The sequence below is a fragment of the Salmo trutta genome, chromosome 28 (genome assembly GCF_901001165.1).
Source record: "Salmo trutta chromosome 28, fSalTru1.1, whole genome shotgun sequence".
Classification (NCBI taxonomy): Eukaryota; Metazoa; Chordata; class Actinopteri; order Salmoniformes; family Salmonidae; genus Salmo; species Salmo trutta.
Window position 1 is genome coordinate 7047293 of NC_042984.1, and position 12532 is coordinate 7059824.

General features: G+C 46.3%; 1 protein-coding gene across 1 annotated transcript; it reads left to right on the forward strand.

The window, feature by feature from the left end:
* The first annotated feature begins 1737 nt into the window (after positions 1-1737).
* LOC115165347 (pepsin A) lies at positions 1738-7177 on the forward strand. Its single transcript, XM_029718418.1, has 9 exons — positions 1738-1840; positions 1973-2114; positions 2543-2660; positions 3021-3139; positions 3483-3679; positions 3884-4000; positions 5423-5567; positions 6552-6650; positions 6872-7177. The coding sequence occupies exons 1-9, from the start codon at positions 1782-1784 to the stop codon at positions 7007-7009; spliced, it is 1134 nt and encodes a 377-aa protein (XP_029574278.1). The 5' UTR covers positions 1738-1781; the 3' UTR covers positions 7010-7177.
* Positions 7178-12532: the final 5355 nt, after the last annotated feature.

The window sequence follows — 12532 nt, forward strand, 5'->3', positions numbered from 1 at the left end:
GTAAGTGCCAGACGCACCTGAGTGTGTGAAGAACTGCAGTGCTGCTGGCTTTTTCATGCTCAACAGTTTTTCCTGTGTATCAATAATGGTCGACCACCAAAAGGATATCCAGCCAACTTGACATAACTGTGGGAATCATTGGAGTCAACATGGGCCAGCATCCCTGTGGAACCCTTTCGACACCTTGTAGAGTCCATGACCCTACAAAAAAAACAAAATATTAGGTAGTTGCCCCTAATGTTTTGTAAACCCAGTGTATATGCCAGTCCACAGACCTTTAAACCTAATATTGCAGTTATAATGAATGGTTGGGGTAATTTTTGTTTGTTTTTGCTGTTCTCCAAATAGTATTTTAGAGTTTTTAAACTGTGTAGAAATGCAGTAAATGAGCTTCAACTTTCCAAAAAGTCCCCACTTTGTCATATCCTGTTTAACTGAACTGACCCCCCATACTCTAGGTTTATCTGAACTGACCCCCCCATACTCTAGGTTTATCTGAACTGACCCCCCCATACTCTAGGTTTATCTGAACTGACCCCCCCATACTCTAGGTTTATCTGAACTGACCCCCCCATACTCTAGGTTTATCTAAACTGATCCCCCCCATATCCTGTTTATCTGAACTGACCCCCCATATCCTGTTTATCTGAACTGACCCTCCATATCCTAGATTTATCTGAACTGACCCCCCATACTCTAGGTTTATCTGAACTGACCCCCCATACTCTAGGTTTATCTGAACTGACCCCCCCCCCCCATATCCTAGGTTTATCTGAATTGACCCCCCATACTCTAGGTTTATCTGAACTGACCCCCCCATATCCTAGGTTTATCTGAATTGACCCCCCATACTCTAGGTTTATCTGAACTGACCCCCCCCATATCCTAGGTTTATCTGAATTGACCCCCCATACTCTAGGTTTAGCTGAACTGACCCCCCATACTCTAGGTTTATCTGAACTGACCCCCCCCATATCCTAGGTTTATCTGAATTGACCCCCCATACTCTAGGTTTATTTGAACTGACCCCCCATATCCTGTTTATCTGAACTGACCCCCCCCATATCCTAGGTTTATCTGAATTGACCCCCCATACTCTAGGTTTAGCTGAACTGACCTCCCATACTCTAGGTTTATCTGAACTGACCCCCCATACTCTAGGTTTATCTGAATTGACCCCCCATACTCTAGGTTTATCTGAACTGACCCCCCATACTAGGTTTATCTGAACTGACCCCCCCCATACTCTTGGTTTATCTGAACTGACCCCCCATACCCTAGGTTTATCTGAATTGACCCCCCCATACTCTAGGTTTATCTGAATTGACCCCCCCATACTCTAGGTTTAGCTGAACTGACCCCACTGTGGCACAGACTAGTATCCAGATATATTTTGCTTTCCAAGATTAGATGCCAGACTGTTCATTAACATTGTTCCTGAAGCATATTTACTTTTGCTACATAGGCGTTTTATATTGTAACCACTTCACACTTTTCTTATCTGAAGTTGTGTTATCAGTTCCAAATGGCACTGTGTTCCCTACATAGGACACTACTTCTGACCAGAGGTATATGGGCCCTGTTCAAAAGTAGTGCACTATATAGGGGATAGCATGCCATTTTGGGACAAACCCATAGCTTTGACATTGTGTGCTGAAGGAGGGCATTAACCTGGTCGATTGGCTGTGGGATTGGGTCCTGGTGTCCAGGATGACTGTATATAAGGTCTGGGTTCTCCTCCTAACTTCACTCTCTCTGTGCAAGAAGAACCAGAAGCAACCATGATGAACTGGGCTGTCCTCCTGTGTGCCCTAGTGGCCCTGTCCGAGTGTAATATCAAGTAAGTTCCGTTCTTCTCTTCTCAGTCTGCATATTCTGTTTATTGTTGTCAGCACCTGACACCAGGTCCAATTCATGGTACATATAATTGTGGCGAATAAAGGGGATTGTGATTGTGATTGTGTGTTTTCAGGATCTCTCTGATCAAGGGGAAGACTGCCAGAGAGACCCTGATGGAGAAGGGTTTATGGGAGGAGACCAGGCTGAAGTTCCCCTACAACCCGATGGCCAAGTTCTACCAGACCGGTGATGAGGCTATGACCAACGACGCTGACGTAAGGCACAGACAGAAGCAGTATGGTGATATACTGTATTAGCCTGGTGACTGGTCCCAGATCAGTTTTTGCTCTATAGCTAATGGCCATGGGAGTTGTCTATACAGCGCAAACAGACCTGGGACCAGGCTAGTCTATAGGCTATATGATTATTGTTTCAAAAACGTCATTACATGTTGGATATTGTGACTGTATAGTTTGAACCCATTGGCTCTACAGTTTGTGTTCATGTCTTGCTTAAATGAAATGTACACTGGCATGGTCAGATTAATTATGAGCTTACAGATGAGCATATAACCAGCCATGCTTCTTAGCATGTAACTAGCTACGTTGTTAGACAAATGTCTGTTTCTTCATAGGACTCTGAAATGTTCACTTGTGTGAGACCCTGACTTCCAGTACATCTCTGTTTCACCGTCTCTCTGCAGTTGTCCTACTACGGAGTGATTTCCATTGGAACCCCTCCCCAGTCCTTCAACGTCATCTTTGACACTGGCTCCTCTAACCTGTGGGTTCCCTCTGTCTACTGCTCCAGCCAGGCCTGCCGTGAGTATACTGTAGGGGTCTGTACAATACTGGTGGCATTGGAGAATAGCTATATTCCAAAAATTGTTTACTAGTAGTCTCTTGTGACAGAGTTGCAAAATACAGTTTCATATTGAGTACTTAGCCAGAGAATGGGAGACTTGGTTGTGGGTTGAGGTTAGGGGCTGAGGGTGTACAGCATAAGAGGGTTGGCTTAACACAATTAAACAATAGAATAGCATGAATGCATTTTTTATATTGTCCCCATAAGAGCGTGAATGGTAGAGAATAGATCAATACCAATGAATAAATTAATGTTCAGTTTTGCAATGGCACAGTATGTACTTGGTCTGTAATGAACATGTTCATGTTTTTAAATAGAGAATCATGCCAAATTCAATCCTGCACAGTCCAGCACCTTCACGTGGGCCAACAAGCCTGTTTCCATTCAGTACGGAACTGGCAGCATGACTGGACAGCTGGCATACGACACTGTTTCGGTATGTAAATGTAGCTAGCTACACATTATTGTGATTCATGTTTAATTGACACTTTCATTTACAACATACTGTACATTACATACAATGCAACCCCTCAAATAATCTTCCACTCAGCACCCGCCATCCCAAAGCAGTCCTGTTTTATATCATCACATGCTAAAAAGTATATTAGTAACTGACTCCAGCACAGTCAGCAAAGAAATATAATTACTATTTTGGGTACACTCAATATGGCCACCGGTCCACACGTCCCCAAACAATTCACTTGAATGGGTAAATCATATTCAGTAATTCTATTTCTAAGGTGCCCAGTGACTGACGCATGCTGTTTTGTTTTTCCCAGGTGGGCGGTATCTCTGTGACTAAGCAGATCTTTGGTGCCAGTCAGACCGAGGCTCCCTTCATGGCCAACATGGTTGCCGACGGTATCCTGGGCCTGGCTTTCCCCAACCTGGCGGCCTCTGGGGCCACACCCGTCTTTGACAACATGATGACCCAGGGCCTCGTTTCTCAGAACCTCTTCTCTGTCTACCTGAGCGGGTAACATAGTAACTTACAAATACAACTGGATGGGAGTTGGCCTTTTATCTTAGCTGTGATATTAATAAAGCAAGAATGTACCTGTGAATTAATATTTAATACAATTATACAACTGCTTTAAATGTCTTTGAAGGAAAGGTGACATCCATTTCAACATGTGTTGATGATTAAACAACCTTGTTGACCTTTTTTCTCCTCCAATAGAAACTCAGCAGAGGGTAGTGTGGTGTCTTTCGGAGACATTGAGTCTAACTACTACACTGGACAGATCACCTGGATCCCCCTGTCCTCTGAGACCTACTGGCAGATCAACATGGACAGGTAGGTACACTAGTCCACATAGAGCCTATATCCTGGTCCATATCCATACCAAGATTCATGTCTATACAGTGCCTTCGGAAAGTATTCAGACCCCTAGTTTTTTTCCCCCTTATCCATCTACACACAATGCTCCATAATGACAAAGCAAAAACAGGTTTTTAGAAACCTGATGTGTGTGTATATATATATATATATATATATATATATATATAATATATATATATATATATTTATTAGACATTTACATAAGTATTCAGACCCTTTACTCAGTACTTTGTTGAAGCACCTTTGGCAGCGATTACAGCCTTGAGTCTTCTTGGGTATGACGCTACAAGCTTGGTACACCTGTATTTGGGGAGTTTCTCTGTACTTTGTGTCGTTCATCTTTCACTCGATCCTTATTAGTCTCCCAGTCCCTGCTGCTGAAAAACATCCCCACAGCATGATGCTGCCACCACCTGCTTCACCGTAGAGATGGTGCCAGGTTTCCTCCAGACGTGACGCTTGGCAATCAGGCCAAAGAGTTCAATCTTGGTTTCATCAGACCAGAGAATCTTGTTTCCTTCAATGCTGCATCAGATCAGAGAATCTTGTTTCTCATGGTCGGAGAGTCTTTAGGTGCCTTTTGGCAAACTCCAAGCGGGCTGTCATGTGCCTTTTACTGAGGAGTGGCTTCCGTCTGGCCACTCTACTATATAGGCCTGATTGGTGGAGGGCTGCAGAGATGGTTGTCCTTCTGGAAGATTCTCCCATCTCCACAGAGGAACTCTGGAGCTCTGTCAGAGTCACCATCGGGCTCTTGGTTACCTCCTTGACCAAGACCCTTCTCCCCCAATTGCTCAGTTTGGCCGGGCAGCCAGTTCTAGGAAGAGTCTCGGTGGTTCCAAACTTCTTCCATTTAAGAATGATGGAGGCCACTGGGTTCTTGAGGACCTTCAATGATGCAGATTTTTTATATATTTGCTAAAATTTAAAAAAAAACCTGCTGTCATGGGGTTTTTCGCTTTGTCATTTTTTGGTATTGTGATGTCATTATGGGGTATTGTGTGTAGATTGACGAGGAAGATGTTTTATTTAATCCAATTTAGAATAAGGCTGTAATGTAACAAAATTTGGAAAAAGTCAAGGGGTTTGTATACTTTCTGAATGCACTATATATATATATTCCCTCTACACAGAGCATTATGTCCCTGTCCATCATGTTATCAACTTTTGTATCATCCCTTCATGCCATCACCCAGAACACATTGGACTAGTACATCAAATGAACATACCTACTTCCTGTCTGGAGCCTATGACTAAATGTTGCTGTGCACTTCAAGTTTATTTGCTCACAACAAAAAAACAAAAAAACGTCAAGAAATATACATACAACCAAATAGAGGTAGAACAGGTAAACTCAGCTAGTATTTGTCCTTCCAGCGTTACCATCAACGGCAACACAGTGGCTTGCAATGGTGGGTGTCAGGCTATCATTGATACTGGCACCTCCCAGATCGTTGGGCCAACCACTGACATCAGCAACATGAACAGCTGGGTCGGAGCCACCACTGACCAGTATGGAGATGTGAGTTATGCGCACGCACGCACGCACACACACACACACACACACACACACACGTGTCCAACTATAAGGCTTTTCACACTACTCAGCGGAACCAAGCCAAACCAATCTGCCTGGCCTTGTTAGTTGTTGAAACGACCGTATTGTTGCTAAAAATTGTTGCTACAACATTCGCAGAGTACGACCCTGCCTCACACAGGAAGCGGCGCAGGTCCTAATCCAGGCACTTGTCATCTCCCGTCTGGATTACTGCAACTCGCTGTTGGCTGGGCTCCCTGCCTGTGCCATCAAACCCCTACAACTCATCCAGAACGCCGCAGCCCGTCTGGTGTTCAACCTTCCCAAGTTCTCTCACGTCACCCCGCTCCTCCGCTCTCTCCACTGGCTTCCAGTTGAAGCTCGCATCCGCTACAAGACCATGGTGCTTGCCTACGGAGCTGTGAGGGGAACGGCACCTCCGTACCTTCAGGCTCTGATCAGGCCCTACACCCAAACAAGGGCACTGCGTTCATCCACCTCTGGCCTGCTCGCCTCCCTACCTCTGAGGAAGCACAGTTCCCGCTCAGCCCAGTCAAAACTGTTCGCTGCTCTGGCACCCCAATGGTGGAACAAGCTCCCTCACGACGCCAGGACAGCGGAGTCAATCACCACCTTCCGGAGACACCTGAAACCCCACCTCTTTAAGGAATACCTGGGATAGGATAAAGTAATCCTTCTAACCCCCCCCCCCCCTAAAAGATTTAGATGCACTATTGTAAAGTGTTTGTTCTACTGGATATTATAGGTGAATGCACCAATTTGTAAGTCGCTCTGGATAAGAGCGTCTGCTAAATGACTTAAATGTAAATGTAAAAATATTTGGGTTGGGACCAGCGTGGTAGTGTGAAAAGGATGTAAATCTGTTCTTGATGTTTTTCCCCCTCAATCGCCGCCTCCTCTTCGATGAACCACAGAATAAATGATAACATGTTATTACTCCTCTCATAGGCCTCCGTGAACTGCAACAACATCCCCAACATGCCCGAGGTGACCTTCACCCTCAACGGAAACGCCTTCACCATCCCTGCCTCTGCCTACACCTCCCAGGTAGTCTACTGAAACACATTACATACAACCTATCACCTCCCAGGTAGTCTACAGAAACACATGTTACATACAATCTATATGACCCATCTGATCTTTAATGCTGCTGTCTTTCAGAGCACCTTCATCAGAACACATGTACATCTGAGACTTAAGCTTTCTTTTAGATCCTAGAAGCAAAGAGCCTCACATGCCTGATTTTCCTCCTCTCTCTCTCTGTGTAGAACTCCTACGGCTGTATGACTGGTTTTGGTAACGGTGGAACTCAGCAGCTCTGGATCCTTGGAGATGTCTTCATAAGGCAGTACTATGCCATCTTTGACAGACAGAACAACAATGTCGGTCTGGCCCAGATCGCATAAGATATCTACTGTGAAATAAGTCTGGATTGAATCTAAGTCTTCCAGTTATGAATAGTAATATGTTATATATGTGATTGTAGCACTAGAATTGGCATGGTTGGGGAAATGTTGTAGATTGTGAAAATGTGCACAGTTGCCAAAGAATAAAATACATTTTAGCATTGGGAATATAGTGTGTGTTTGGTTGTCTGTAGCTCTTTTTCCCTGAAGTGAAACTATCCTCTTGTGGAACCTCTTAATGTGAGAAAAATAATAGAATACTATAGAATATAGATCTGGACATGGTGAAGGCAGGTAGGCCCAGAACCATAGATAACCATCTCCTATAGGACTCGGTGTACGAGAACGCTCTGGCTGTAAGGGTTTTCTCCAGAGGAAACGGATAAGGACTGGTGATTGGATGCCAGATAACCTGAAGTCCAGATAGATATCTCAGCCTGTCAACTGAACCAGCTTGTTAAAAGACAGTCTGATATCAAACTCAAAAGAAAATCCTTTATTTGTATGGTTTATAAGTCAAAATAGATATAAATCAATCACCTTAAAGCTAGAATCTTTATCTGAAACAAAGTGGTCACCCCTCCTCTGTTTCGATAAAAAAGCTGACGGATGGAGCTGGAGAAATATAACCTCTCAAATTAATAGACAGAGCTGTGGATGCAACGACGGACCATCCATGATATCAACACGATGGCATAAAACTTAGATTCAATCAAATCAAGCGTCAACTGGCGATAGCCGACACCCGCAGCGCTGATGTTTTGGCGGTGTCGGAACCTAGTCGGAGCGGTCAAACCGGTGAGAGGCTGCTGTTGTGCCTGCGTGACAATAGTGTTTGAATGTTAAATGACGAGACAGAGGCATGGATGCGAGTAACCAGTCTTGTTCAGTATATTGCAATACATCCGGGTATTTCAAGCACACCGGTAAAACACTGGAGTTGCAGTAATTAACATTTACCAACAGATGGCATCACTGTGCCATCTTACACCCATAACATCTTTCCTTTTATAAAATAGGACAGGAGCTGTCAATTCACTAACAAAACAAACCTAGTAATAATTTCCAACATGAACAGTTTAGTATTTTTTTATTTTTTATTATTTTTTTTTTTTTTCAGGTAACAACTTAACACATTTTGATACTCTCTTCACTTTTATCTCTGTCTGTCAACAATCCCTAATGGGAAACCTACAGATTAAGTCTTTTTGGTGGCTGGGACAGACGCCCACAGCGTGAAAAGACAGGGGGCTTGTCTGCGAGGACTGCGGGTTCCCGCACAGGCGTGTCTCCTGACTGTCTAAGGGGAGTATTGATGGGCGAGGGAGCGGCCGACCTGTGATCCCCTGGCTCTTCGCCCAGTGCCTCAGGCCCCATGTGACTTGCTGGGGTTCTGTCTTTTGTCATGCGACCCCTTTGACCATCAGGGTTCTGAGTAGGTGCTGGCTCAGCAATCCGAAGGTCAACCCTGTTACGACGGTACCGTGATCCATTCACCTCGACCAAGTAGGAGCGTGGTGCCACTTTCTGTACACAGGATCCGAGTCTCCAGAGGCCAGTCCGGTCCCCTGGTAGTGGCTTCATCCGCACCGTTTCACCCACCCTGAGCTCAGGTAAGTCTTTTGCTGATTTGTCATAGATGAACTTGGAGACCTGTCTTCTGTGACGTAGCTTCACCAGCACGTCTGTCACCACACATGGCTCCAGGAGAGTGCTGGCTACTGGCAGAGCTGCTTTTAAGCGCCGTGCCATGAGGCGCTGGGCCGGGCTGCTATCCATGCCTTCTGTCGGGGTATTGCGCCACTGCAGGATTGCTTTCCAGGCATCTTTGCCCTCTCGCAGAGCTTTTTTGCAGAGGTTCTTTGCGATTTTGACTGCGGACTCCGCCTTCCCATTAGCTTTTGGGTGTCGTGGTGATGAAGTGACGTGCTCGAATTCCCAATCTGCAGCAAATTTTCGGAACTCAACCCCGGAGAATTGGGGTCCATTGTCTGAAATTACCCTATCTGGCTGGCCATAGCGGGCAAACTGAGCCTTGCAGCGTTTGATTGTTGTCTCTGCTGAGAGGTCGGGGAGGAGGTCAATCTCCCAGAAGTCTGAGTAATGATCGACTACCAGCAGAAAGTCTTTGCCACTGTGCTGGAAGAGATCTAGACTTACTATCTGCCAGGGGCGCATCGGTAGCTCGTGGGACATCATCGTCTCTCTCTGTTGCTCAGTGGCATATTCATTGCAGATTGTGCATTTACTGACATAGTCTTTGATTTCACTCTGCATTCCTGGCCAATACAGTGTGTCACGTGCTTGTCTGTAACAGGCCTCACCTCCTATGTGACTTGAGTGCACGCGCGCCAACATCTCAGGGCGCAGAGACCGGGGAATAACGACTCTCTGACCCTTGAATATTACTCCGTTTTGAACACTGAGCTCCTCTTTGACTGGCCAATAATCTCTGACGGCTAAAGCAGTTTCTTCCTTGCAGTCGGGCCAGCCCATCAGAATCACAGACCTCAATGCCTGGAGTTGCTCGTCCCTGTCTGTGTGCTGTCTGATTTGTATCAGGCGCTGGTCCGTGACATTGAGGTAGTCAGCCTGGTTGATGTGTTCAACATCCACTTGCTCTGTTTGCAAGCTGCACACTGCGTGTCGTTCATGCATGGAGCGTGTGTGAGTGCCTGATGCAGTAGCCCTGCTGAGCGTGTCACTCACATACATCTCTGGCCCTGGCTTATACACCACCTTGAGGTTGTAGTTTTGTAGGGCCAGTAGCATGCTCTGCAGTCGTTTCGGGGCATTCAGGAGAGGCTTGCTGAATATAGCAATAAGGGGCTTGTGATCTGTCTCTGCGGTAATATTGTCGCGCCCGTACAGATAGTGGTGGAAGCGTTGGCATGCAAACACAATGCTGAGGCACTCCTTCTCTATCTGGGCATAGTTCTGCTCTGTTGGGGTGAGTGCCCTAGAAGCGAATGCCACAGGCTGGCCCTCCTGCATGAGGCAACAGCCAAGTCCATACTGGCTTGAGTCACTCTGAATCGTGACAGGTTTTGACACATCGTAGTATCGCAGTACAGGTGTCTGGGTGACCAGTTGTTTTATTTCCCTCACCGCTGCGTCATGTTTTGGGAGCCAATGCCAGATGGTGTCCTTGTCCATGAGCCTCCTTAGTGGCTCACACACTTCAGAGAGCCGCGGTAGGAACTTGGCCAGGTAGGTGACGAATCCGACGAAGCGCTGCACTGCCTTCACGTCAGATGGGTGGGGCATTTCCAAGACAGCCTTCACTTTTTTCAGGATCCGCCTTCAATCCAGTGGAGGACAAGATGTGCCCATGAAAGCGGACCTCTGGCACTTTAAACTGAAGCTTTTTTATGCTTAGCCTTAGCTTGACCTGTCTGCATCTGACCATCAGGGCCAGCAGCTTGGCATCATGGTCACATTCTGCCTCCTCATCACTGTCCCCACAGCCCACTACGAGGATGTCATCTGCTATGGGTTCCACGCCACTGAGTCCCATCAACAGCTCATGCTGTTTCCGCTGATACACCTCTGGAGCCACGGAGACACCAAACGGGAGCTTCAACCACCTCTTCCTGCCCCAGGGTGTCCAAAAGGTGGTCATGTAGCTGCTGGGCTCGTCGAGCTTGCACTGCAGGAAGGCATCTCTGGCGTCCACGAGCGTGAAGACTCTGGCCTTTGGGAGCTTGTAAAGAACATCCTCCAACGTGGGCATAATGTAATGTGAGCGTCTCAGAGCCCGGTTGAGGTGTTTAGGATCAATGCATATCCGTAGCTTGTCTGGTTTCTTGACGATGACCATATTACTTATCCAGTCTGTAGGCTCGGTGACGGATATCATGTGGCCATCTGCTTCGTATTTGTCAAGCTGAGCCTTTGTAGCTGCTTTCATGGCCACTGGTACATTGCGGGGTACACACTGGACAGGCTGGATTGCTGCGTCCAACTCAAAGTGGACTTCGCCGGGAACTGACTCGACCGGTGCATTGAAGACATCATGGTACTTGCTCAGGAGTGTCTCCTTGCTCAGGGGCCCAGCCTGGACATTGTCTACAATGTTAAGATCAGCTGGGATGGTGAAGTTAATGAGTCCAAGGCGCTCGCATGTAGAACCTGACAGTAATGGCTGTTGACTAGCCTCAACTATTTCAAACTCAAGGGTGTGTTTCTGGCCACGTAAAACACACTCTGTCACAAACAGGCCTAAAGAGGTCATGAACTGTCCCGAATACAGTTTCAGCTTGGTGCTACTCTGTGTGAGTTTGTCTCTGGGCGCGAGCCTCCTTTTGTCTCTAAGGCTCATAACATTACATGTGGCCCCTGAATCTAGCTGGCATTGCTGTGGTTTATTATTAAGTAGCAGAGTGACAAACCACTTTTGTCCTTTTGCCCTCACTGCCCCTATGCACTCGCTAGCATATACATCCTCTGTGCTGTTGTTCCCTTCATCTGTGTTTGTTTCAATGGAGTGCACTTTACCCTCCTTTCTCTTGCTTTTCATGCAGACCCTTGCGAAGTGATTAGCTGTACCACAGGATTTGCATATTTTTCCATAGGCTGGGCAGTATTCTTTTCCTCGTCCATGAGAAATGCCACAATATCTGCACGTATTGGGGTTGTCTGCTGCAGAGTTGGCTGTAGTATTAGCCTTAGCAGTGGCAAAGGGGAATTTCCTTACTGGCTGCCTGAATGTAGCATTGACATTGTCCATATGTTGTCTTTCTAGTTCCATGGACCTTACCCGTATATCAGTAAGCTCTGCTGCACGGCATGTCTCCACCGCCAAGACCAGCGTCAGGTCGCGTTCTCTCAGCAAACGTCTGCGGGTGCCCTCATCAGTTATGCCAAGCACTAGCTTATCTCTGATCAGTTCATCTCTTAAAGCACCATAGTCACATGTAGCTGCCTTTTCCCTTAGCCTAGTGACAAAGCTGTCAATGGACTCCCCGTCCTCCTGTTTGCAACAACCGAAAACATAACGCTCGTAGATAACGTTTTTGCTGGCTTGAAGTAATGTTCAAGAGCATCAAGAATAGCTGTAGCGTTACCTTGCTGAGCTGCTGTTAGGTTCAGGTTGTGTTTGTATACGTGTCGGCATTCTGTTCCCATTATAGTCCTCAAAGTGGCAGCCACTACCTCATCGTCCTTTTCCAGAAGTCCCGTTGCTAGTGCATAGTCCTCCCATTCACCTCTAAACGTATCCCAGTTTGTGCTCCAGTCTCCGCTAAGCTTCATAACGGCGGGAGGGGGAATGTTCGCTGCCATGTCTAATCGGTGCTAACAACACTGAAGCTAACTAGCAAACTCACTCTAGCTAAGGACAATTCCGGCGTCAGGCGAAGTTTACCTCAGAAAAGCATTTTTAGGGGGTAAACCAGAACAGGTGACTCTAATTTGCGGAAAGCATGGTTAGTTATCCGACTCTGACACCATGTTTGAATGTTAAATGACGAGACAGAGGCATGGATGCGAGTAACCAGTCTTGTTCAGTATATTGCAATACAT

What these genes read in the sequence shown, in the direction of transcription:
- LOC115165347 (XM_029718418.1), top strand. Translation starts at nt 1,782, where the DNA reads ATGATGAACTGGGCTGTCCTCCTGTGTGCCCTAGTGGCCCTGTCCGAG. An exon ending in CTATGACCAACGACGCTGAC is followed by an intron (nt 2,115 to 2,542) that starts GTAAGGCACAGA and finishes GTCTCTCTGCAG; the next exon opens with TTGTCCTACTACGGAGTGAT. An exon ending in CCTCTGCCTACACCTCCCAG is followed by an intron (nt 6,651 to 6,871) that starts GTAGTCTACTGA and finishes CTCTCTGTGTAG; the next exon opens with AACTCCTACGGCTGTATGAC.